General features: G+C 42.6%; 1 protein-coding gene across 6 annotated transcripts; it reads right to left on the reverse strand.

The window, feature by feature from the left end:
* Nucleotides 1–598: 598 nt before the first annotated feature.
* Nucleotides 599–23,782, reverse strand: sorbs3 (sorbin and SH3 domain containing 3). Of its 6 annotated transcripts, none has more exons than XM_070904721.1 (21): nucleotides 23,698–23,782; nucleotides 14,500–14,572; nucleotides 13,571–13,759; nucleotides 13,310–13,382; nucleotides 12,562–12,695; nucleotides 12,294–12,357; nucleotides 11,249–11,287; nucleotides 11,066–11,153; nucleotides 9,874–9,982; nucleotides 8,185–8,238; nucleotides 7,914–8,021; nucleotides 7,183–7,238; nucleotides 5,801–5,871; nucleotides 5,082–5,143; nucleotides 4,878–4,924; nucleotides 4,534–4,648; nucleotides 4,307–4,432; nucleotides 3,243–3,794; nucleotides 3,011–3,114; nucleotides 2,796–2,902; nucleotides 599–2,025 (listed from the first exon to the last, which is right to left on the reverse strand). In XM_070904721.1, the coding sequence occupies exons 2-21, from the start codon at nucleotides 14,521–14,523 to the stop codon at nucleotides 1,964–1,966; spliced, it is 2,184 nt and encodes a 727-aa protein (XP_070760822.1). In that variant the 5' UTR covers nucleotides 14,524–14,572; nucleotides 23,698–23,782; the 3' UTR covers nucleotides 599–1,963. The 6 variants fall into 6 exon arrangements, with proteins under 6 accessions (XP_070760822.1, XP_070760825.1, XP_070760823.1 ...); XM_070904724.1 differs by lacking the exon at nucleotides 23,698–23,782 and adding an exon at nucleotides 23,027–23,059 and having other exon boundaries at nucleotides 3,693–3,794; XM_070904722.1 differs by lacking the exon at nucleotides 23,698–23,782 and adding an exon at nucleotides 23,027–23,059 and having other exon boundaries at nucleotides 599–1,399.
* Nucleotides 23,783–25,419: the final 1,637 nt, after the last annotated feature.

Consider the following 25,419-nt stretch of genomic DNA (forward strand, 5'->3'; position numbering starts at 1 on the left):
AGGACGCCATTTTAACATAAAGAGGGTTCATTGACTATCCACAATTATACTTTAGACATACTGTACATAATAGCATTTCTCCTACTCAAATTATATTTGACATTTCAAATGTTCAAGAATTGAATTACAGATATCTGCAATATGTAGATATGGCTTGCAATAGTCGAATTGCAGATCCAAAATGACATTTTGTGCATTTGATTGTAAAGGTGTACCTGATAAAGGCCACTGTGTTACATAAGTGTCATATTTTCAAAAATGTTTTATATAAATGTATTTTTTTTAGGTGTAGGGAAGAAGGATGGTTGTTATGTGTGTCAGACTAACCATTATGACATAAGTGTGATCAATACGGTACAGATTTTATGAGAAGAAAAATACTGTCAGAATGTGTTTCATTTATTGTATTCTGCATGAATGTATTTTCATTTTATTTTGGTTGCCATTTTTATGTCATGGGATAGGTGAACATTCGCAAGGTTCAGCACAGACACCTGTATGCTCAAACTGCTCGTCAGCTCCATACTTGCCTTAAGTGTTTGTTGAATTAACATGTATCAAAGGCATTTAACAAAATTAACACATGAACACAAGCTGCTTTCAGTATCACTCTGTAATGTTTAATTGCTTTAAAAAAAAATGCGTACCATACATATGAGATACATTGTTTTATAAGCAAATATATATTATACTTTCAATTTGATAAAAGGTTACAGTCTGTACAATCATCTCCCGTGTCTACTAAATATGATTCATTTTTACAGAGAAATCATGAATATATCATATGAAATTGCAAAATGATTTCATGATGAGGATTTCTAATTAGACACTTGTCAAAGGTTGCACTGGTACAAAAACATACAGTAAGTGGTTTTGGAAATACTGTCAAAGTGAGAATGTTAACCCGGTAAGCAGCGAAAACATTATAAAAGCAGTAGTAGCAAATGTAGCAGAAATAAAGTGAGCTGGGATTCTTCAGGGGAGAATTTGGCACTTAAAGCATTACTTCAAATACTTGAAAAGGTCATTCAACCATTTGCTGTGGAGGCATTGTCTACATTTAACTTCAACACAGCTGACAACTTACAGAGGTTTGAAATGTAATTTCAGAGCAAAGCAACTTCTATTACAGCACAGAACATGATCTATCTCTTCACTTCCACATTTGGCATTCCCCTCCATGGCTTAAGAAAAAAAGCCAAATATTCTCTCACGAATAACTTGCTTAAGGAAGCAGTACATGCATTAGTTATACCTGCTCTTCTGTATAGCCTTGTGAAGGGCTGTAAACTTATCTTGACATGTCCGAGCCCTCACTGCGCTTAAGCACAATATCTACAGATGTTCATGTTGTTTCCTCAAACTTGCCCAGGGTATTTTCAGAGATCTGAAAGAAAATCTGAGGAAGATATTTGAAGGAAATATTAATCCATCGAAATGCTAGAACAATGTGCCACCCTAATTCAAAATTCTCAGCTGCAGTGGTTTGTGATGGCACTGTGGTGACAAAAAGCTGAATGCAGCGTCATACTGTATCAGGACCTCAGAAGGAACAGCGCTGGTCAGTGGGAAGGAATGCAAATTTCCTGCAGCTGCAAATAGTTGTGGAACAAAAAAGTCCATTCTTTGCGTCTGAAACAGTATCATCAGCATTCATTCTTTCCTCTCAAGTGGTGTGTGTGAAAGCACTCTCCAATTCTCAGTGGAACATACACACACACACACACACACACATGCACACATGCAGGGAGGTGAGGTGAGAAACCACTCAATGTCCCTGCCTACACCTCTGTTCTGGGAAACAGAGAGAACATGCAGGTCTGTCTAAACCAGATGTAGGAGTGTGTAACTGGGATGAAGAAATGGGCTGGGGTGTCAAATCAGGATCTGTTGGAGTGAGTTTAAGTGGTCGGTTGGGCTCTTATGAGTCCAGGTGGACAGGGGCAAGCAGGAAGTGAGGAAGTCAAACCGGTGCCACGTAATTCCCAGGAAAAGTCCCAAAAGCATGAGTCCGTTCTGACGTACCTACAGAGAACAGAGCACACGCTGTGGTCACACAACAGAAACAAGTAAATGTATGCATATGTTCTAAAAACCTAAACAATGTACCGTTGAGGTTCCTTGTGCCAATTACACCTGCAATGTTTCATGATGTCCACTAGAGGGGGAACTGACACTGCCGAATGCTCTGATATTGTTATTGTTATATTGATATAAAAACAAAAATACCTAGTTGCCTAAAAAACTTTTGTTTTACAATTTTTATGAAATTTAATTTAATACTTGTGTGATTTTTTAATACTGTAGACTGTAGACCTGCCGTAAAATCCAATTCTTTCACAGTGATTCCCTAATGAGGTGTCAGTAGATGCTCCATCATTGATTTTTTTTGCCTATTCTTTACTGTCCCTAACTGATACCTCATTGGTGTACAATCTACAGAAGGGTGACAAATTAAAGGAAAAACCTGAATAAAGTAAAAAAGAAATACAACTCACTAAATGCTTTGTTGAGTATACAAAATATGTGAAGCATGGCCTTCAGAGTCACCTAAACTGACTACAAACAAACACCTATCGGAGGTTTTGGAGCGACGTGTGTGTGCCACCACCATCACAAAAACACCTGTGGTGGCCCAAAACCAAGACACTTGTTGTTTTCTTTAATTTGTCACCCATCTTCACATAATGTCCCGCTTCACTATGCTGTTTCCACAGGAAATATACTGAGAGAGTAACATACACTAAGAATTACATTCATTACATTTATTAAAAATAAATCTCTTGTTTCCTTACCTACAAACCAGCCGTCATCACATTTCTCCATCACTTGCACAATGTCTCCTTCTCTGAGCTCCAACTCATCTGAATTCTGTGGTTTATAGTTGTAAACAGCTTTATATCTAAAATAGAAAAAACAGACAAACAAATGGTCTGAGCCACAAATTCCAAAGCTGCAACACTTGGTCTGTACTGCAGCAATGTCAACAAATACAAATCTGGAGACGTACGGTTGGCGTGGCGCCACCGATGAACCAGGGTTGTTTGACGCTTGTGTGTGTGGCAGGGAGTTAACATGTGGATTAGGCTGAGCAGCCTTGTTTGGTATTGCACCCTGGAAGAAATAGAAACCTCATGTTATGAAATAAGTATTGATGATGAACAACATTCCCATCAACACAAACAGTAACACCATGGGTGTGGACATGCAGTGACTTTCTCAGGCAGGCAGTGAGAGCAGACCTGTGAGGGGTCAGTGTGTCTGGGTGTGTTCGCTGTAGTAGCTCCCGCTCTGTGTACAGACGCTGATGACTGAGTGGAAGGAGACACAGCTCGAGCCGCGGGGCTCTGGTTAGCCGAGTGTGTCTCGGTCCAGTGGCTGTTCTGGTTGGTGGGTGAAGCAGCTTTGGAGGTGCTGTGGGGCCACCGATTGGCCATTTCTTTGGATACGGGTGTCTGGGTGGGGGAGCGTGACTGTGAGGCTGGGCTGCCATAAGGTACAGGGGAAGATGGCTTCAGGGGGGAGTGCTCGGGTTTGGGGCTGAGGGAAGTGGGGGTAAAAGGGGATAATGGTGACCGCGAGCAGGGTGAGTGGAGTGGACGTCCTGGACTCTGAGGTCCAGGGGAGACAGGAGACAAGGGGCCAGGTGAGTAGTCGTCCGTGGAGTATTTGGTGCGGGGCATCTTGTTGACCTGGACATAATTGGCCGGGAAGATGCCACTCCGGCTGGTCCCTGAGATCCTCCCCTCTAACCACTTATCGTCAACTCGCCTGGTTATATTGATCACTTCACCCTGAGGACAAAAATGAGATATTACACAGAGAAAAATATGTTTTTTCCAATGAGAATGAAATACTAAAGTTTATTTAACATATTGGCTACACATAGTAATCAGTCCATTCTAACATGATAGTTATGGAGGTGTCTTTATCATGCAGGCCTTTAAAAATGTAGTAGATGTTTTTACAACCACAACAAGTCATTTTTCCACAGTTTTTGTGCAGATTAATCTAACATGTTAATTAGTGATCTTTCGAGGTGTTTGTAGGTGGATTTTGTTACAGTCAGGCTAGATGTTTCCAGACTTTATGCTAAGCTAAGCTAACCAGCTGCTGGTAGCATCCTATTTAGCATACAACCATGGGCGTGGTATCAATCTTCTCGTCTAACTCAGAAAGAATGTCAAAATGTCTTTGCTAATAAGATTTTCAGCCAGAAACTGACTTGTACAACAGATTCATGTGTCCCAATACAAACATCTACAGGGGCTCTATGTGGAGGGAGAGCATCTTACTCTCTACTCACTTTGCGAAAAGAAAGTTCAACAGGTAGGTCAGCGTTGAAGTTAAACAGAGCCACAGCTTCCCCGTAGTCCAACACCTGTAAAGTGGGACACTTTATAGGAGTCGGCTTCTCTGTAGGGGGCAGAATCTATGAAGGACAGAGGAAAAATGAGTTTTGAACCGGAATCACAGGGTACAAAGCAACAGGACAGAGACATAGCATCAAATGAGAGACATGAGGAAATTCACCTCCACATAAGATGTGGGGAAAATGCCAGCTCTCCCGTGATGTTCTCCTTCAAACCAGTTGGCATCGACCTGCCTGTGGATGTAAACAATGTCGCCTTTCTGCAGCATGAGCTCCCTGAAGAAAAGAATAAGGATAATGACACACACAAAATGTAAATCCATTAGACGAGTTCAAGTTCAAAGTTCAAAACGTATTGATTGTTTCAAACGTCCATAATGAAGAGAATTTAGACTCCAGAGCTTTAAATCTGATCTTGCTATAACTTGAAGTCTTCTTTCAGAAATGTAAATGATGGAAGAAAGGAAATGGCATACTCATTACATAAGCTCACACTGTAACTCACTTGGGTGACTGAGCCTGGAAGTTGAACTTGGCTCGCGCTGCTTTCATCTGGAAAAACAAGCAAATCATTCTGTGTTTTGGTAAGATTTGTAGAGATACAGTTAATATGTGAACAATTCACAACATAACTAAAAAACACAAAACAAAACAGTTTTTTGAAAGATTCTCCAACTTTTTAGATAACAAGAAAGTATTAAAAACCTACCTTTTTCTCCTCTTTCTTAGGTGGGAGCTCCATGGTTTCATTTGCAGGGGAAAGACGTTCTACTGTGGAACAAAGTAAAGGCACAATGGTATGAGCGGAGTCTAAAACGTGCACACTTTTGTTTGTGTTGTTTGTCAGTAAATGCTGTTGAATGTGTTGGGATGAAAAGGCAATCAAAAGCTTAACAACTACATTGAAAATGATTCAGGCAGACCCTCTCTAAATTTTCAGGAAAAACAATTGCATAAAGCTAATCTTTAATCAGGTCTTCCGAGTTCCACTTCCTATTTTTGTGGGCTTCCTCCCCACCCATCTACAGGACCTTCTGATTCTGTAGGAAAAAAACTGCAAAACCTTTCCATGCTCACACCAGCCTCATCTAAAATGCGAAATACCAGAGCAGAAAACAAAGCATGCAATGGAAGAGAATCATGGGACCTTCAAAATGTATTAGATTACTGAAAGCTTTCATCAGATATATGTTGCCTGATTGAATGAGTGGCCTGCTCACTGAAAGTGCACGTCTCTTGATGGGTCAGTGTTTTCAAGGAAGAGGAAGAGCAGAACATGATCAACTTACGGATACTACTGATTGAAATAGACTACAAACTACTCAGGTTCTCATTATCATTATCAAAGCCATGGGAGAGTCGGTGGGAAAATCACAACGTGCATGTGTGTTGCAGAGCCAAAAGAAGAAGAAGAAAGTCCATGTTTACCATATGTGGGAGCAGAGGTCGATGATGTGCCAACAGAGCGATGGACGGGTTGCTTTGATGCTGCTGAATTGCTGAAAAAGTGAAGAATATATAAGCTTTTTATGTTTATATTACTGTCAGTGTCTAATGACATCAAAAGACAGTGAAATACACACATACTGAAATACACACAGCCCAGTTCTGCAGCAGATTTATTGTACAACACATCTGGTTGTAGCTGCTGGTTTTCACATGCTGGGACAAGGATGAGACAAATAATCAGACAGCTAGAAGGCCATCAGATGAGACTCAGTGACTCATGTTATCCTTGAATTGAAAATCTGGTTTAGATGAAGTTTGGAGCTTAAATGATCTTTACAGCCCTGAAAGACCATTCCTGATCAGAACCATGACTCTAGTTGTTTCTGGGTTAATAATTAATCCAAAACCCAAAGCTTCCTGCCTGGCTTCCTCTGAGCTCATTTGCATATTTCCAGACAGTGTTGTTTTGTATTCCATTATTTGCAGCTGGACGCCCATAAAATCTTGCTGCTGTATGATATATTTCCCATGTCCTTAGCAACAGGCTCTTAAAAAAAAGCCCCTTAACCCACCAAGTCAGAAAAGGTCAAAACCCATGAACTCAACTTAGCAAACAACAGCGAGAATCCTCCCAGAAAGCATTACACACATGGTGAGAAATGTGGAATGCTGCCTGCTGTTTGAAGTAACAAACACTGTACTTGAACTTGTTAAAGTTCAACAGTCACCTGATCAGCTAACAGAACAGGTACCCTCGCACTGTATCAATGGTTGTGCCATCCAATCACAGTGCTGGGTTTCTTAAAACAGCAGGAAGCAATGGGCAGTTGCTCCCACTTGATGAAGCAATATCAAAGTGGATTAAGAGGCTGGGTGCTGGGCTCAGAGGAGGTCTGTCATGTGGTGATTGACCCAGGCCTTTCCGTTAACCTGTCCTGCATGTGCCTCTATAATACAGTCCACACAGCCTGCTAAACATCATTATCAACAGCACTGTTTACACTCAGTTATCCCTAAAACTACTTTCAACTTCTCATGCGGCTTCTTGCGCACTTGCCGGTGAACAAATTGCATTGCTATGACAGTAACATGAAGAGAAAACAAGAGTTTTGCAGCTTTGTACAAAAACAAGCAAAGGGAAAAAAAGTGCCAATAAACACGTACTATCCATAGCCAGTACTGAAAGCGCCAAGTCTACTTGAAATAGTCTTACTGGTATATGTTTTATCATTGACCACTGTCATGTTATACAACAGAGGTAAAAGTCAGACTATAATGCAGAATCTGTTGTAGAAAAATGCACCTCGAATGATAAAAAAGCAACTTTCCTCATTGCTTTCTTTGGTAATGTTGTCACTGACCTGTAGTTTATAGTCCCGGTCTTTGGTGCAGTTACTGGATCCCTGCCCCTGGCCTCCTGAAAGCAGAGTGAACATTAAACACAGTTTGTTCCCTGCAGCCTACTGTATCTCACAGCTTAGAGGAAATCTCACAACAACTCAGACAAAGTAGAGGTGCTGACCACTCCCAAAGGAGCAAGAAATCCCCTGGGTCCTATCCTCCTCAGGCTACAACACCACTCACGATCTGTCTGAGCTGTCTGTGATTTCAGTCAAATCACAGCCTTCGAAGCCAGTTTAATCACGCAAGAATCAGGAAGAGCATGAGAATCAGCAACATTTTTGGCAGGGTCGCATCCAAGTCGCTCTCTAAAACAAGCACTGTGGGATCGCAAAGGGAAGTTCTGAACATCATGATCAAAAAAACATGATTTAAAGGAAACTGATTGCAAAAGTTCTTCATTTTTTTTGGCAGCCAAAATTTGTGTGTGGGTGGGGGGAACTTGCAGGCAGGTGATTAACATAGCAGATCAATCCAAGTGCAAGGCAGGCAGGCCCTGGCTTCCAGGGCTGTCATCCAGGTCACAGAGGAAGAACAACATGTGTGGTCAAAGCTAGCAAGCAGAGAGGGTCTCACTGAGACACGCGGCCTTCATTGAGAGTGGGGGAGTTAGGGTGAGGATTCTGCTAGATTGGGGTGTGTGGGGAGGAGGGATGCTTCAGCAGAGAGAGTCAGGAGGGGGGCTCAGTACCTCACCCCGGCCTCGACGCTGCTTCTTCTGGGAAAGTCTCCTCTCCAGGCCCTGGATCTCCGAGTCCAGCTCAGCCTCAAATCGACTCAGCTCGGAGACCAGACTGGCCTGAGCCCCGAGCAACGATGGAGTTGGAAGGGCAAAATTAAAGCACTAATACAGTGTACTGAAACAATGTGATTTTCAGCTAATGGTGTCCCTTTTCAATGATTTATGAGATGAAACCTTTCCTCAGCGGATGCAGAAAGGCAGAAATTGAAAAGTAGCTCACCTCAATTGAAGGGGACTTTGGTTTCTCAGGCTGTTTCTTCGGGGATAAATGAACCTGAAGAAAATAGAAAAAACAACATTGAACAGAGGTATATTTTGTCATAACATTGTTATCAAACTGATCTTGTTCAAACCCTCAGGTTCACTCCATAACTATAGGTTGCCTGTAATCTGTTAAAATCTAGTTTTAGGAATTCTTTAGTTTACCTTGTGCTCACATGATGCATACTCCTAAATAAAGTTGTGTTTTATTGCAGTTGATATTATTCCATTGGTTGTGTTTTTGGGTGTCTGGGGAAATAATGAAGCTGACATGTACAGCTGGGGTCAGTAGGGACAGATGGAGCTTTCACGGACGGATATAGAGGCAATTAAAAAACAATCTTTAAACATCTTCAATATCTTACATTTATAAGGTAAAAAAAATAAGTGAACAGAGTTTAACAAAATGGAGGGAACTCAGTACACTAATTACAGCTTGTCATACCACATTTGGACACTGGCTGGATGTCAAGATGCCAGCAGAGGTGTAAGGAAACACCCACATATTTCTTTTGTCCATATTATTGTGAACTTGATTTAACTAGCTAGCCAGTACAACGTTCACCCTCTCTTTTCAAAGGCTCAACACCATGCTGATTCTATCAAGCATTACTTTAAAAGGCTCTGCTGGCGAGAACCACATACCCCCTGCTCCATTTTCAGGTTTTTTTGTAAAACCTTGGCTGAATGTGTCTCTCTGAATGCCAGGGCCTTCCCCTCAGTTTGGGAGCCATCCCCGCTACGACTGTAATGTCACTGTGAAGCAGCACAACACCTGATATGGTCTGTGTGCTGGTTTTCTAAACGCTGTCCAGGGGATAGAACATAGGCCGCTGTCATAAAGAGGAAATGAAATAAGTCTCCATGCTGTGAGCCATTATACACAACAAGAGGTTAACGCCATAATACGGATCACAAGACACCTCAGCTCCCGTGGGGGAGTGGAAACAAAGATTCCTTTTCTCTACAAGCGCAGACACAAGGCACAATATGCACCAGATCTGGGACATTGTTGCAAGAGCCATTAAAAAAAAAAAACTTTAGAGACGCCGCTCTGTAACTCACCCGGGGTGTTTAAAACACAGAGGCACATACAAACGGCTGCACACTCAATTACAACAGCTCCTGGACAGTGCAGATTACACAAGACAATAAATCATCACCCCGTGGTAAATAAATGTGAGTCAAAGTGTCAGCGCCTCAGCAGCTTGTAAATCACTGACTTTTAATACAATACCAGATAGAAACGCCAACATAAATACTTAGATCATGTCTTTTCTTGTCTGAAAAGCTAAATGAATGAAATCTGGAAGCCTGCTGGATCCTCTGAACAAAAAGAATAGGTGAGCACATGTGCAGGTAAGCAGCAGGTACACTGTGGATGACCGCACTCACAAGTTACCTCGCATGAGAAGATGAAATATGAGGACTTGGACTATAATCCTTAAAGAAAAGGTGCCCATCCTCTAACCTGTTCTTGAGCCCCACGCTGGAAAAACAGTGCAAGACTACACAAGGAATTCCAGCGATTAGAGCCATGCTGAACAATGCTGGATAAATGTAGAGGATAAAGAATCACTGTTTTTCTGCCGGAATCAGAGTGATATCACAGCCTATTAAAAAACTGTGACTGCACGTGAGGTCGTACCTGGCTGTGGCTTTCTGAGGAGGTGCTCTTTCCAGGCTCAAAGTCGAATATGCTCTTCGGCTGAGGGTGCTGCTTTCCCGGGTCTGACAGCTTATCTACATCCTCACTCCTGAAACACAACACCCCAACGCACACACACCACGGACAGCAACTTAATCATGGCTTCATTGTGAGTGCCTGTAGCAACAAATCTAAACTTGTCTGTCCCACACGTTTTCCCTCCACGGCTCTTTGCCTGAGTTTTGGTTGGTATTCACATGAGACATCACCTGCAGTGTTTTTCTGATGTGAGGAATAAATCCATATTAGTGTGTATTCTACTACTAGTGGCTGAAAAATACATTCAAAGAAACATACATAAATATTAGTATACTGCTAAATCTCCGTTCTTGCTAAACATTTAAAACACTGTATTTCAGTAGTTGAATTTACAGGTGAAAGTATTTAATTTCTTGTATCTTTAGCTGTTTGACATTTTGGTAAATACACTTGTTCGCTTTCTTGCCGAGAGATAGATGAAAAGATCAATACCACTCTCATATCTGAAGCTAGCCAGGAGACGTTAGCTTAGCGTAGCATAAAGACTGGAGATGGGGGGAAACAGCTAGCCTGGTTCTGTCCAAAGGTTAAAAAAAAAACAGCACTACCAGCACCTCTCAAGCTCACTAAATAACATCGTTCTATCTCATTTGTTTAATCCTTTTTGTCACTGTGAGGTTGCCAGCGGATACCCCAAGAAGCTACTGCGCAAATCCAGTTGTTTCCCCCTGTTTCCAGTCTTTGTGCTAAGCTAAGCTAAGCTAACCGTCTCCTGGTTGTAGCTACATATTTAGACATAATTAGAGCACAGAGGCGAGAGTGGTATCAATCCTCTCATCTATCTCTCAGCAAGAAAGCGAGTAAGCATATTTCTCAAAATGTCCATCTATTCCTTTAAGTTTGATTCCTGCCTCTAGGCCTTCCAGTGTGCATGCTCAAACTATGGGCCCCTGGGTTTAACTTTCTTATCACAGTGAAAAAACATGCAGCTCAGGTTGACTCAAGACTTTATTAAATTGCCTAAAGGTGTGAAAGTCAGTGATCGTCAATCTGTCTGCATGTGCCATGTGATGTCTTCTCTCCGGTGCATGCTGCGATATGTTAAGCCACCCCGTGACCTTGAGGCAGGTACATCAAACCAGTGTAAACTCACCAGTCTGGCAGAGCTCCATAAGGTGTTAGTCTGAAGAGATTCTTGTCTGCTTCATTACTTTCTTCAGTGTTGGCAGATAACTGGAGCCCTGCAGATCAGTGGATCAGTGCAGATCAGTCTTAAGTAAAAACTGATTATGTAACTGGATAGGACAACAACGTGGACTGTGGTGGATTCACTTACGTTCGGCTGACCACTGCTCTAAATCCCCCAGATCAGATTCTTGGGAAACAAGGACAACAGATATTTTTTTTAGACACTGGAGTACTCTACATAGATAAATCAATGTAAACATAATACTGATACATCTTTTTTTTACATCTTATACTCCCTGACAATATGGCTGGATTTGTCTTAAGGTGAGACCTACCTACACTTACGTCACCTGGGCGTATTTTATTTCCTTTACAAAAGTAAAAGTAGTAATTCCACAGTGTAAAAGTTATATGTAGTTATATGTACTTTATGTACTTAAAGCATCAAAAATAAAAAATAAAGAACTTTCAGAGTGTTGTATAGTATCTATATTATATAATTTGATTGTTTTTACTGATATATTAAAGTATAAGCAGCCTTTTAATGTTGTAGTTGGTCAGGATGGAGCCAATTTGAACTCCTTTAGATATGGTTTGATAGTTTAAACTATAAAAAGTCATCATATTTTATATGCTGATCATGTGTTTTGTACATAAAGATTTAATCAACAAAGGAACTGGTAACTATACAGCTGTCAAATAAACTTAGAGACGTACAAATCCTGTTTTTTGCTCCATCAAAGATCATCAGTAGCATCTCAGTGAGTTGCATTGTAGCGATACTCCTCAGTGCTTTGAAATCCAATATTGTTTTAGAAGACAAACACTTGCAGGGAGTTTATATTCCACTAAATCTGATCCAGAGCAATCCGCTAAAACCTCCTCAGTGCTGCGATGGTGCCAGTAACCACACAAATAACAGGGAATGTGCTTCTATTACGCAACATGTAATGGAGACAAATGAACAGCTAGATTTAGGAGGGGCTGAGATAAGAAGCTGGATTATTGTCAGGGCTAATAAGTAGAAATTACATGAGACTTTAGGGCTCTTTCATCATGTCTTATTTTGCCTCTGCAGTAATCTGTTTGCTGGATCTCCTCTGTAGTACCTGACACTGACAGAGAGGAATGCTCTCTGGTGTTTGTGAGAGGAGGAGGAGGAGGAGGAGGAGGAGGAGGAGGAGCATACTTACCCTCTGGCTTCTTGTGAATCTGTCTGAACATGCTCTTGTACCAGTCTCTGGGCTTGTTCACACTCTGGTATAAGAAAAGAGGGTAGGGTGCAGAAGGTAAATTAGACTAAGTACAGCACATTGGATGCAGTAACAACAAAAAATATCAGCTCAAATCAACGTAGAACGCATGTTTGTTGAGAATGTAAGCAAAACAATAAATACATAAATCAACAAAATTGAAAGCTGGTGTTTGATTATCAAACTGTATTCTGCTTCTTTGTCTTACTGATCTGGATGCGATGGGCATCCCAGTTTCATCCACTGGGCCGATTCCTGAGAATTTGATGAGCCTCTCCTCCCTGGTGGGAGTCCAGCTTCGTGGTAAAGTGGCTGAGCTCTGGACGCCATTGGACAGTCCGCCTGAGTTACAGTCACAGCAATAAGATTCCAGAAATTATATTGTTTCGATTACTTATTGATTTCAATAGATTTCAGGTGAACAACCATGAATTTGTTTTTAAACCCTACCTCATCACATAAAACCCAGAGAAGTCCAAGCTATTGTGAACCACTTACACATCAACGGACATTTCAACTGCATTCATCTTTTACTCTTCAACTGCTTTCATCTCTTACGCTACAAATGACTATTCAATTTCTTTCAGTGGTTACACGTCAGTTGATGTTTTGTCTGCGGTCATCTCTTTCTTTTCAACGAACATTCTAACTCTTTTCAAAGTTTACACTTCAACTCCTTGCAGGATTTGTATTTTTACTGCCACTTCAACTATTTCAAATGTCTAAACAGCAAAATTTCAGCAGCGAGCACACGTACATTTTCTTCAGACAACATTGCCTTTTCAAGCTATTGTTTAAAACTACACATTCACATTAAAAACATTAAATGCAAAGTTGCTTCCCATGATGCTTAACATCTTCGCTTATTTAAAATGAATATTTATTTCCTGAAAAACGTCTTTTGACTTGTACAGCAAGGCACTCGTGTGATACACAAAATAAAATCATAACCTTACCATGCAATTGTGAGGGCCCATAGTAAGATCCAAAACTGAGAGTCGTTGGTCCGCTTCCATTCACCTCTGACACCTTGAGAAGAGCAGAATTATGTACGTATGTCAGTGATACAAGCATCGCGGTGTGATGTAACTGAACACGTCCATGGCTGAATGTATAGCCTGTGATGCATCACTTTTCCACAGGGAGGAGCACTTGTTTACTGAATTCCATGCACTCCGCCTCAGCATTGTTATAAACACACACATTACTCTGCATACCTTGAACTCTCCACATGGCAGCCCTGCGGAGCGAAAGGGGCTCAGAGGAGGTGTAGGAAGTCCAGGAGAGATGACCACCTCATGGGTCAGCTCTGGAGAAGTTAGGATCTGCTGACCAGAGGAAACTCCAGGCTCCCTGGAGAAGGTAATCTGGGAGCCATTTGGATCGCCAACCACTTCTACACGTTGCTAAACATAGAGGATACCAGAAATATGGATGAACAAACAATGTGTGAACTTTGCTCCTGTCATGTCCTCCTGTTGGCCTGGGTAAACACCGCTCTCTATGGGAGATCATGTGAACTTGTTAGAAGCCCAGCTATTCTCCAGAGAATAAATGGCCTCTGTGGGGGAGCCTCTGATGAAAAGGCCCCTAATTTATTTAAAGCAGGACCAGTGGGAAGTGGTGTTCCACCCACTTCATCATCTCTCTTGCCACAACTGCAGAAAGGCCTCATTCAAGGTGCAGAGTGGGGGCACTGAAACAGGAGAGGACCATTATGAGCCCATTAACTCCCTATTCACCAGGCCTCCCTATTCTCCAGCCAGGGGGTGGAGCCGGGGCCAGAGAGGTTGGGAAGGGGCCGTCGATGTCAACCTCAAAGTCCATCAGGGCCAGCAGTGGTCTTGTGGTCTCCATAGTGATCTATTTACTCCCCCCACCCATGATGGCCACTCTAGCTCCTCTATTGGAACACTGCGTATATGAATCAGGTGCTTTGGTCCCCTCTGTGGTTGCCGGGGGTCATGGGAAAGCCCCTGTGCCTCGTTGTAACGGTAGAACTCTTATCTGTACCAAAGGCATGTTGTTGTGACACTGGGCTGGACTCACTTGTGTGACACTGGATTTTGAACTTATTGAAGACAATGGCATTTGTTAAACAGTTGGAAATGTCAATATGTAGCATGGCTTAAAAAAATGGCTTTACCTGAGACTGCACGTGATCTGTCATGGTCCTTGTGTGACAGATATCAAATTAATGTGCCCAGCATCAAAATGATCTGCAAAAACAAACAAAATGCAAACATTTTAATATGAAATTTCACTTTTCATTTTAATTAAAATACCAAAACAGTTGCAATATCCCTATCAAGAATATTAGCCATGTTTCAAGATAGAGTATGACCAAGCAGACCAAGATGATAATGTTTTATTTGTGTGTTACAAGTTTTTGTGCCTTGACTCATAGAGCAAACTATTCTGTGGCAGACCTCAAATCCAATTGGCTTGTTTTACCAAATGTGCAGTCAGATATAAAAGCTTTCCTTTCATGCCAGTTTATGATTGCGGATAAATTGTTGGAAATGTCCTGGAGGAATAATTTTACATTGGTTACCCACTGTTATCAAAAGCATTAAAGCCCCTGAAAACTTTGTTTTAACACTTAGATTTATCTATATGAAATGAAATATGGATAACTAAATAATAAGCAACAATCCAAACTAAAGTTTGTAAAAAGAAAGGATTTATAAAAAACAATCCGCATCAGTGCTTGTACCACAACTGTCATCACATTTTGATTCAAATGTTGCTAAATCCTGATGACGTGACATCACTTTTCTCCAGCAGAGCTTTAAATGAAGCTTCAGACCAGTGAGTAGAGCACAGACATAAATACAGAAATCGTTTGTGTGAAATAACCTAAACTCTTCTAATTTAGGCAGAAAACTGTGCGTCCATCAGTACAAGCTGAATGAGAAAATAGGTTTTCAGGGACTTTAAGGGCTGTAGATGTGTTATTTATTTCATTGGAGATATCCAACCAATGTCTGTGACAATAATCCGGAGGTCTGAAGAATGTATCCCTCACATTTCTATTCTGAATCTTGCCGGCGTGCCCTTTTTAACCCTTTGAGTCATTTGTTTTGTGGGGCACGACAAAGCCCTCCCTGTCATAAATTACATTTTACATCCAGGCAGCCACGATAACTGTTCCATTATCCCATCCCACTAGTATTCCAGAGAGGGAAAGTTATCGTCACCCACTTTTCCCTGTTACTAAGGAAAAACCCACCCAAAACAATGAGTGTGACTCACATGCTCGCTTCACTCTTCCCACTCATGCAATGCTGTAATAAGCTGGACTTGAAGGGCTGGGTGATGGAGAAGGTCAGCTCCTGAAAGCGGAGACCAGCTCCTAATCAATTGCCCCTCAGAAAAACAGATTAGGCCTGCTGTTTCAACATCAAAGGCACGGGGAGAAAGAGGGGGAGGCCATTTCCGCTCCTGCATGAGGCAGGCACCTCTCATCTACAGTGGCTAAATGGCCCATAATAACAGTGTTGGCATAGAAACCACAGCCACCGTACAGCCCTGCATCCCTGCAACCCTGGCCTCTGCAGAGACATTTAGTGACTCTAAGTCTTTGTGCACTCGGACTGTGGTCAAAACATATCTGGGGGAAAAACCATTAGAGATAGTAATTGTTGAAGCAAACAATGAGGTTAATATACAGATTTTCTGTTCTGGTGCAAACTATGGCTTTGTAGCTTGGAAAGAAAGTACTGACCAAGTGTGAGCCAGGCTACTACAGGCTGAGAGCTGCCCAACACAATTTGCACTGATGAGTTTTCCATGTGGCATTTGCAGCTGAGCATTAGAGTCTATAATCATTGTGGTCTGGACCAAGAAAACTATACGCACTCTGTGTCTCTGCACAGGGTTAGGAGACAGCACAGAGGCCATGCGGTGATAGAATCAGTGTCCCTGTTTCCAGACAACGATGTCACTCCATCTGAGTCATCATCTCCCTATCTAGTGCGTTACATAACAGAAAAAATATGGGAACCGGAGGATTGCGTCTACAACAATACCATTACTGCTCAGGCATGACAGATGACCCATCACCACCCAAAGCATTCACAGCCAGCTGGTTATCCGTCTAACAACAGGCAACACTGCAAACAAGCTACATTCACAAATGATGGCTTAAAGTAATCTCATTTACAATGACATGCTGGTTCTTATTCACACCAGATCTCCCCTCAGCAGGCTACCATTCACTTTAAAGGCCCCATCACACTGATGAACAAATAACTAGATGAGTAACTCATTGGCATTTTCAACAAGCTCTGTTTGTTTGATAGTGAAATCCTGAAGAACAACCAAAGGAGCATTTTTTTCACCTCCACACTGCTTCCATTCAAGCATCCACAGCAACCACTGCAGCTCACTTCATAATGGGTGTGGTGACTTAAAACAAATTTAAAGACATATTAATAAAATGTAGAATTAAAGGGGCAATCTTTAGTATGGGTCAAGCTTCAAAAGTACTGGATCCTACATTTCCCACAATGCCCATTAGTATCTTTGTTAATTAGACCCTCCCTGCCTCCTAAATGCCCACTTTTTTCAAACTACAATTTGTAGCATAGACTTGCTGTTAAGCTCAAGCCGAGATAACAATACTAACAATACCCCTCATGACATCTTCAGGGTTATTTTTTTTCAAACTTTGGAAAGCCACAGAAGACATTATACAACAGTTTTCACAGGCTGAGTAGTACTCTTCAAGTGTAAAATCAGTGGTACCCTTTAATACACACTGCAATTGTATAATAATGTTATTTATTGGAAGGGATGCGTGCAGTGAAAACAACACTGTGACAAGAATCTGACCATTGCTGAAACTCCTCATTATTCCCCTGTTGACTGAATCCTATGTAAATAAATTAACACAATTCTAATTTGCCTTAATATTATTAGAATTATGAACCACTTTTTGTTTTCACTGCGTTATTAAAAAAGTTGACATTGAAACTCTCTCCACTCAGAGGCCCAAAAACTGAAAAGCCCTGCTTCTTGGATGTAGCATCCTGATGAGTAAGCTCATGTCATGACAGTGTCTCTGTCTCATTTCTCTGGGGAGAAATCCAACAGAGAAATCCTCCAGCAGCAGCCGCATTCCCCCTTCCAGAGTACCAAACACAATCCTACCTAATAAGGAGAAATCACTGTCGATATCTAGCAAGAAAATCCCGGTCCAGAAGTCTGGCTCTCGCTGGGTTTGCTCTGAACGCCCAGTGCATTCTTACATAATTACTGAGACTCAACAGCAGAGGCAGCTAGAAGCTTTCACATGGAGACTGGGTTTTTCTGGTGTTTGAGTGCCTTGATGCTATCTTTCTAAAATGTATGAACTTTATAGGCCACATATTTATGAGCTAAACCCCTGCTAGGTGAGAGGTTCATTATCACCGCAGGATCAGTCTTGGGATGGAAGGAAAAACAGAGCCGTAAAAGGCCCATGTGCACCTCAGCTGAAGGTGAGATGATGTCCTGCTTTAGACTTTCTTCTGTTGTATTCTACCCATGCTTTACATTTAGTCCATCACAGGGTAACTGAGGACATGCAAAATGAGAATCAGGGGATTTTAGTATGGAAATCTCTGCCTCTGTCCCCAGGACACTCATCCGGTCTCTCGAAGCACTGGGCCAGATGTTAAACTCTGTAAACTCTGTCTATCCAGCTCCATCAACATCATCAAATTAAACATTTGTGATGCGATATACATAGAAAAAAAGCAATTTACATTAGTGAAGCATAAGGGATATTTTCTTCTCCTTTTTTTACCCACAAGGAACCAGACTATTATCTGAAGTTGCTGAGCCAGAGCAGACCTACTCAGCAACTACAAGGTCAGTGAACTTCACCACACCCCTGTGATTCCTGTGAATCACAATGGGAGGTTTCCACAACCGGGAATAGCAACACAATTGTAATGCAATAGTAACACTATTGCAGAAAAAAGAAACTGGCAAAACCTTCAAAATGTGTGAAAAGACAAAACCATTCACTTTAAAGTTCTCACTCAGCACCACAGCAAGGTCAGCTGACGGCAAGTGAACTTGCGGTCAGTATTCCTCAGCACTCATTAGTCATCAAATCTCCCTCCTCTTACGTTCAATTTCTTCCATAGAAGGATGCGACCAGGTCCCTCTGAGAAGACCCTGACCTACGATGACCTCCTTCTCCACCACATGCAGAGCGTCTTGCATTGTTCTCACTCAGAACAAGGCCGCCAAGGTGACCACACACACCCTGTAATGAATAACTGTCACAATGGTGACCCATGAACTTCCGCGACCTGTCGGTGCACCGTCAGTAAAAGTGATGTTTCGTGGTCAGAGGGAGAACCACGATGTCCATGAATCATCTATACAAGCAAGTGACGGTGGAGAATGTGTCGGTGATGAACAGGGACGATGACTGAAAGTCTTGAGACTTAAATAAAACAAATAAAACTGTCACTTGTGAGCCGATCTCCATTCATTAGCACAAGTGTCCATTCATTGTTCTCTGCTTCTGTGGGCAGGGTGCAGAGGACAAATGCAGAGTTAATCATTGACTCCATAAGGTGGGAACTACTGCACAGAGTTCCTCATATTTGCTTAAGGTGGTCATTTTGTTTGGTTGACCACTGACCTGCATTACATTTGACCTTAAACACTCTTAGTCATATTGAACAATCTTCAAAAAGCATAAACAGATTCTGATCTGCTAATAAAGTGCTTATTTCCTGGATATTCACTGAGAACAACACGACAGACTAAAGGGTAAAGTCTTATCACCCATCTGCACGTACACAATGTGACTGCTGCCCAACAAGTTATATAACCAGGTGGTAAAACTGAAGAGATCTTGCCTTAAAAAGTAGTGAAAAGGTGATTAAAAGCACATTTGGTGAATAAACAAAACAGGCATTTATTTCTAAACACATTAAATGAGTCACGCTGCAGTTATGCGAGAGATGTTAGAGGTCCTGCGAGGTTGATCACACAACCATCGCTGCCCTTCTGCAACTTAGCAGATGTGTGGACACAGCCCATACAAGGTCCTGGAGCCGCCAGTTTATGATATGCGGTTATTGGGGGATACACGCATTTATCAAGTGGGAAGTATTTCACCTCCTTGTATGGTGCTCCTCCAGCCTGAGCAACAGGGGGAGTCAGCCCTGCGTGCTTCTTGTCAATGGAGAGGCAATGTGTTCCCAGGAGGAGCTGCAGGGCAATAAATCAAAGCCTCCTCTCTCTCCAAGAAGAACACTGAGCTGGAGTGCTTGTGCAGTTTTATCAGATTTGCTCTTACAACAAACACACCTCACATCATTCAAGATTTGGAGAAGTAAAACTGTAATATAATGTGTCAGACAGAGCATGAGAGAATACACAGAAAAATCTCACAAATCCTCATGCCTGTCATTCTGCATCTTCAAACCTGAGTGCAGCCTGTGGATATGAGGACTGGCAGCTCAGTCCCTCAGTAATATCATAAAGGGACTCAGGGCCGGCTGTGGAAATCACCCTGACAGTAAGGGGAGCCACCGGTGGTGACTGGACCGTCCTGATTTCGGGCCAGTACGGCTTGGAACCTGCAGCAGGATGGGAACATACTCTGACAGAACAAATGATTTCCTCTGACTCTCTGGAACTCAGCTGGCAGTTGCCTGTGCACACATACATACCCACTGGGCAGAGCAATGAGGGATGACATGTTGGGGAACACTGCCCACAGTGCCCTCTCTCTCTCTCTCTCTCTCTCTCTCTCTCTCTCTCTCTGTGCTCCAGCTGTAACTCACAGGTGCTCTCACCAAAAAGCTCAACTCCCACAGGTCTGTTTCAACATCGAAACTACACAGATCACATGGGTCGACTTGTTTTCAGAGGCACTGCTGCAAAAGCATCACCTCCTTTAAGACAATGTAGTCGTGGTTAGGCCTGCAGCACTAATCCTGTGGAGCCGTGAGCGAGTCAGACAGGTTACTCAACCTTAAAAAGAAAGCAGCCACAAGTCTCTGCAGTCCCAATGTTTAAGATCCCTCCCTGTGATTCAAATCTGTGCTCCCGTGGGAAAGAGTGTACTCACCTCAAAAGTGGCACCAACAAGTGAACTCACACCTCTTGCTGTCTGCCTGCACGTAAACCACGCTGCACACCCTCCCTGCTCCTTCTGTCTCACTCATGAAACTAGCCAGGACACACAATCTCTCTCTCTCTCTCTCTCTCTCTCTCTCTCTCTCAGCCCTCGCACTGCCTGCCTCCGCAGAGGACTTCCCGGTTGACAGGCATCACCATGGCAACCCCACTTCGGCCCCTGTTCAAAAGGCACCCTGCTCTTGGCCTGTCAGTTCGGGGGCACCTCCTCCAGTCAAACAGCCCCATTGTTGTGATAAGGTGATATTTCACAGCGCAGGGTTAACCAAAGGGGAATGCAAAGCTCATCACCTCCACCTCCCAGACACTGCCCAGTGACTCCATGACACCCACTCCTAACTTTATCTCTCCCATGCCTCCCTCTGCTTTTGTGTGCCTGTGTTTTTATGTGTGTGTGTGATGGCAAAGGCCGGGTCTCTGGCTAGCCAAAAGGCATGAAGGGAGAATAGGAGCTCTTTCTGCCCCAGTAGCTCTGGAAGTGTTTCAGAGTCATTAGTCTACAAATTATTATACAGTCCACAACAGACAGCACAAGCCCTACTGACTTTTCTCCCCTGATCTCACACACACACACACCAGCAAAACTGTTGGATGTCAAGGTTGAAGGAAATAATCAGTCACTGAACGATGTTCAAATTATTCAAATTAGAAGAAGCGGTAGGTTGCACAGATAAGTCAGTCAGAATTCAAATTCCGGCAGGATGGCAGATCAAACCACGGAGCAAACAACAGCCAAAGACGAATGAAGCACAATTCTCACATTCTTACTTTTGCAAGTTGCTCCTGCATGCAGTACTTGCCCAAATAAAACCAGGATTTCCAGTTTGCCTGCAGTTCTTGCCAATGAAGACAAACGGTGCAAAACCTGAAATCTAACGTGCTGACAGGCTGGCTTTGGCTCTGAGTCTGCAGCAGGTGGACTGAGTTACAAGGTCCACAGAGCAGGTGAGAGACGCAGCCGCCTGCTAACAAGTGCAGTCAGTCTCTTACTCTTGTGCACTTTGGGTTCTAGCAATACAGTAAAGACAGGACATGGACTAACATTTAACAGGGTCTAGTCAATGGTCTATCCATTCATTTAAAAGAGCATGTCGGTGTGTGTGTGTGTGTGTGTGTGTGTGGGGGTGTGGGTGTGGGTGGGTGGGTGTGTGCTGGCCAGTTCCAGCTTGAAATCGAAGGACTCAGCTCTTTCTTAATAATTCAGTGGTCTGGCCCGGTAGAGCGAAACTCGGGGCAGATATCCATTCCCTGAGCCTGTCCTCCTAACTGGGTTGTTTTTGCCAAACGGTTGAGCCGCTGAACTTGAGGGGCAAGCTGGGCAGTGCAGGCTTTCAGGCAGAGGCTCCCTTCATAATCTGTGTCCCGCCGGAGCAGACTTTCACCCCGCTGTGACCACATCTGACACCCTGTCACTCTGCGGCTAAATGAGGTAATCACGCAAGAGGCAATTGCAGCTTTGGCCCGGGACCTGACACCTCTCCCCACACTGGATCCTTGTTCACTTTGTCTCAGTCTCTAAACAAAAGCAAGCTCCCATTTCTTTTTTATTACAGAGAAATATTGTCAGAACAGGAGGAGAGAGGCGAGATATTTTACCTCAGTCCTTCTGAGATGGACAGATTCCAGCAGACCTTTACCACACTGTAAAGGTCCCATCCCACCGAGTGGTATGTGCCAGTATGTTACAAAAGAAGGTCATTAAAAGGCCTGACAGGCAGAGATTCCAACAAGGGAATAAACCATGACATATACCTGTTATACACTCAAAAACTGCATCACTTGATGACTTTAAGGAGATCATACAGTACAGTGCTGTATGTGTCATTCATACCACAGGTCGTGCTCTGAGGGAGCACTTGTGGAATGTCTCTGAGAACAAACACAAAAGCATCAGGGTTTATTTTAGCGGTAAACAACATTTTTTTCTGAGCTGTGCATGCATCCCAGGACTCTGGGATAAACAATCTCTGGTATAGTCATAAATCCTCATGGGACCTGCTGCTCTTAGGATGCTTATTTTTTTGGTGAAGAAGAAATGATTGAGTACATTTCAAACAACAGAAATATTCACACACCAACATGTTTCAGACCGAAACAACAACTACAAGCCACAACAGGAGGCATCATTTGGACAGAGGTCTGGTGATAACCATCTTCTGAACCACAGACAGTAAAAGATTGGCATCTGCTAGTAAAGTCCTCCTCATAACCGCCCCTATTCCATATAACTGCTCAACTGTTGCTCAACTATAGAAAAACAGTCACAACAATGACAGAGCAGTGATAAACAGCCCTGTCGTGTTTGTCTCCGTGGTTTCCAGAGATAAACTGAGGGATGAAGGAAAACAACATGATGCTCAGAGGCACTTTCCTTTCAAACCAAAATGTCAATCAAGACCACAAAATCAAAACCACGAAGCCAGTCACATGACAATGACAGCAAACTCCTTTTCCCTCCCTGTGATACTAACCCTCGCTCTAGTTGCGGTGCAAAGTGGCAGCACAAGTTGTACAGTACTTACAGGCGAGTGCAGGCAGAGCAGTGAGGCGTCCTCAGTGCAGAGGGAGAGAGGAAGTGAATGGAAAAGAAGGAGGGAACCGCTGCTGCTCTTCTCTCCCTCTCCCTCCCTCTTTCTCTTTCTCTTTCTCAGGCCAACAGGGTGTCTTTTATCTTGGGTGAATGATTCAGCGTGGGTCTGAATGTTTGACTGAGTGTCCGTAGGCGTGTGTGTGTGTGTGTGTGTGTGTGTGTGTGTGTGTGAGCATGCACTTTAAAGCTCATCAGGGAGAAGGCACTCAGTAATAGTTTCCATCCACAGCTGGAAATAATAGAGATTCCTATACAGGCACAGGCTCAGTGGCACCGCCCTCCAGTGTTTTACATGCAAGGGAAGAGGAGGCAATCTCCATGGCCGTCTCAATAAATAGGCCTCAGTGACACACGTATTATAATAGCATGGTCTATTCACTGTCTTAGGTTGTGTCTGTCACATTCAGATCAGGCACAAAAGACTTTCTATGAGGTCCAGATGGCTCAGTTGTTTTCACCTGTTTGTCTCACCTGTGCAAGCTCCATCTTTACATTCAGAAAAGTGAAGTACAAATGTACACACACATGTGCCAAGGCCCACACATACGCAGAAGTGTCAGTATTTCCATGTTCTGTTCCCAGTACCAGGCCCGATTTACTCACCCAGTATAAGGAAAACCTTGCAACAAAGCCAAGAGAAGTCGTGCTGCTGCTTTCCTACAGTGTCACCACAGCAGATCATCTGTATCTCTGTAACTACAGAGTGAGTGTGAAGCTTCTGTTAAGCTCCCTGAGAGGTTTATCTGTCCGTTCCACTCCCAATGTTTCCTGACATATTAGTCCTGCAGACGCCTGCTGGATTCCTGCGCTCAGCTCTCAGCTCTGCCATCCAAGATAAATATTTAACAGGTTGGCTGCGAGATCAGCAACCAAAGGTCACATCTCTCCGTTCCTCTGGAGTTCGTCTTCTTCTCCAGTCGGACCCGGCAGAAGACGACCACGTCACCCAGCAGCTCCACAGTGACATCTTGAGTTACTGTCAGTAGAGTCCACAGTCCAGATGAGAAACAAGCAATAACAGATGTGGGAAGAAACATTTAGTTTATGATATGCACTTCAGCTTTGTTACATCTGAACAATTAGTGGTAGTAATTTTTATTCCATCACCGACAATCAGATGATGTATCTGCAATGTTTGTAAGTGGATCGTTTTCTCTGCCTGATGCTGGACAAACGTCCACTTCCAAAACTCCGTGAACAAGATGCACTTTGCCAAAAATATCCTCCTCTTATTTCACTTTCATAGGCCTTGTTCAGCAGTGGACATGATAAGCAGCACCACACTGCCGCTCAGTGGTTTTGAGAAGAACTGTGTGGATTTTATATTTCACCATGAATACAGACAGATGTCGCCAGAATCACAAATAATGCCACCATCAATCTTTCGTTTCAAAGCACAAAATCTAACATGAATATGATTTCTTCCCTAATTCGGACTGAGAAATCTTAATTAGCACAGCAAATGAGGTTTATCATACACGTGTTATCTAAACATATCATAATAAATGTGTAAGATTTACACATAACAGTGCAATGCATTGTTTAGTAGCCGAATGGCACAAATGCTTGTAATGCTTAAATATGCAAGAGAGAAAATATATCATGTCATCATATTAAATTAAATTATAAACACATTGCATTACTACCAATACAATTGAAAAGTAATGTCAATAAAAAAAAAAAAGGCTGTATGACACATGTCAGTAATTGGTTATGAACCATTTATGTGAAATTGGGGCATGTCTGTCCGTCCGATAGGTATCTTGGTCACACAGAGACGACACACAGTTCACTTCATGAGGGCTGTAACGAAGTTGTTCTCATACGATGAATTCCTTTCAGGGACAGCCATGTAGATATCTGCCAAACAATCTGCATATGTCACACAGGGTTATGTTATGTAGAAAAGACAAAGCCTGTGTTTGCATTTGAGATTCTTTTTCAGTCCATCAGCAAGATTAAATTCGCAAGACAATCTACATATGTTACTCAGAAGTTCAGGTCATTTGTCCTACATGTAGCAAATCAGCAGGCAACCAACCTATTAACATATGAAGCTCTTTCAGTTTTGGATAAAAACAGAAGTGGAAATGTGAATAAGTGACTGAAAACCTTTGGTGCTGATGGTGCTAATTTGTTGCACATTTGATCTTAAAGGTCAAACTACAAAATCACTTACTGGCATTTTCGCTTTCTTCTAACCAGCTTTGTCAATCATTTGTTTTGCTGGATTGATGGACACTATAAATACGGCTCTGATTGTAAACAAGTAGTAATGAAACTAGCCAACGGTTGCACTTTCACATTTGAAGAGCCTCCTGAAGA

The sequence above is a fragment of the Enoplosus armatus genome, chromosome 4 (assembly GCF_043641665.1).
Source record: "Enoplosus armatus isolate fEnoArm2 chromosome 4, fEnoArm2.hap1, whole genome shotgun sequence".
Taxonomy (NCBI): domain Eukaryota; kingdom Metazoa; phylum Chordata; class Actinopteri; order Centrarchiformes; family Enoplosidae; genus Enoplosus; species Enoplosus armatus.

Coding starts and splice junctions, on each gene's coding strand:
- sorbs3 (XM_070904721.1), bottom strand. CDS start 14,523: ATGACAGATCACGTGCAGTCTCAG. Junction 12,358..12,561: donor TGCCCATCGCATCCAGATCA/GTAAGACAAAGA, acceptor TTCTTATACCAG/AGTGTGAACAAGCCCAGAGA. Junction 9,983..11,065: donor TATGGAGCTCTGCCAGACTG/GTGAGTTTACAC, acceptor GTTGTGTTTCAG/GAGTGAGGATGTAGATAAGC.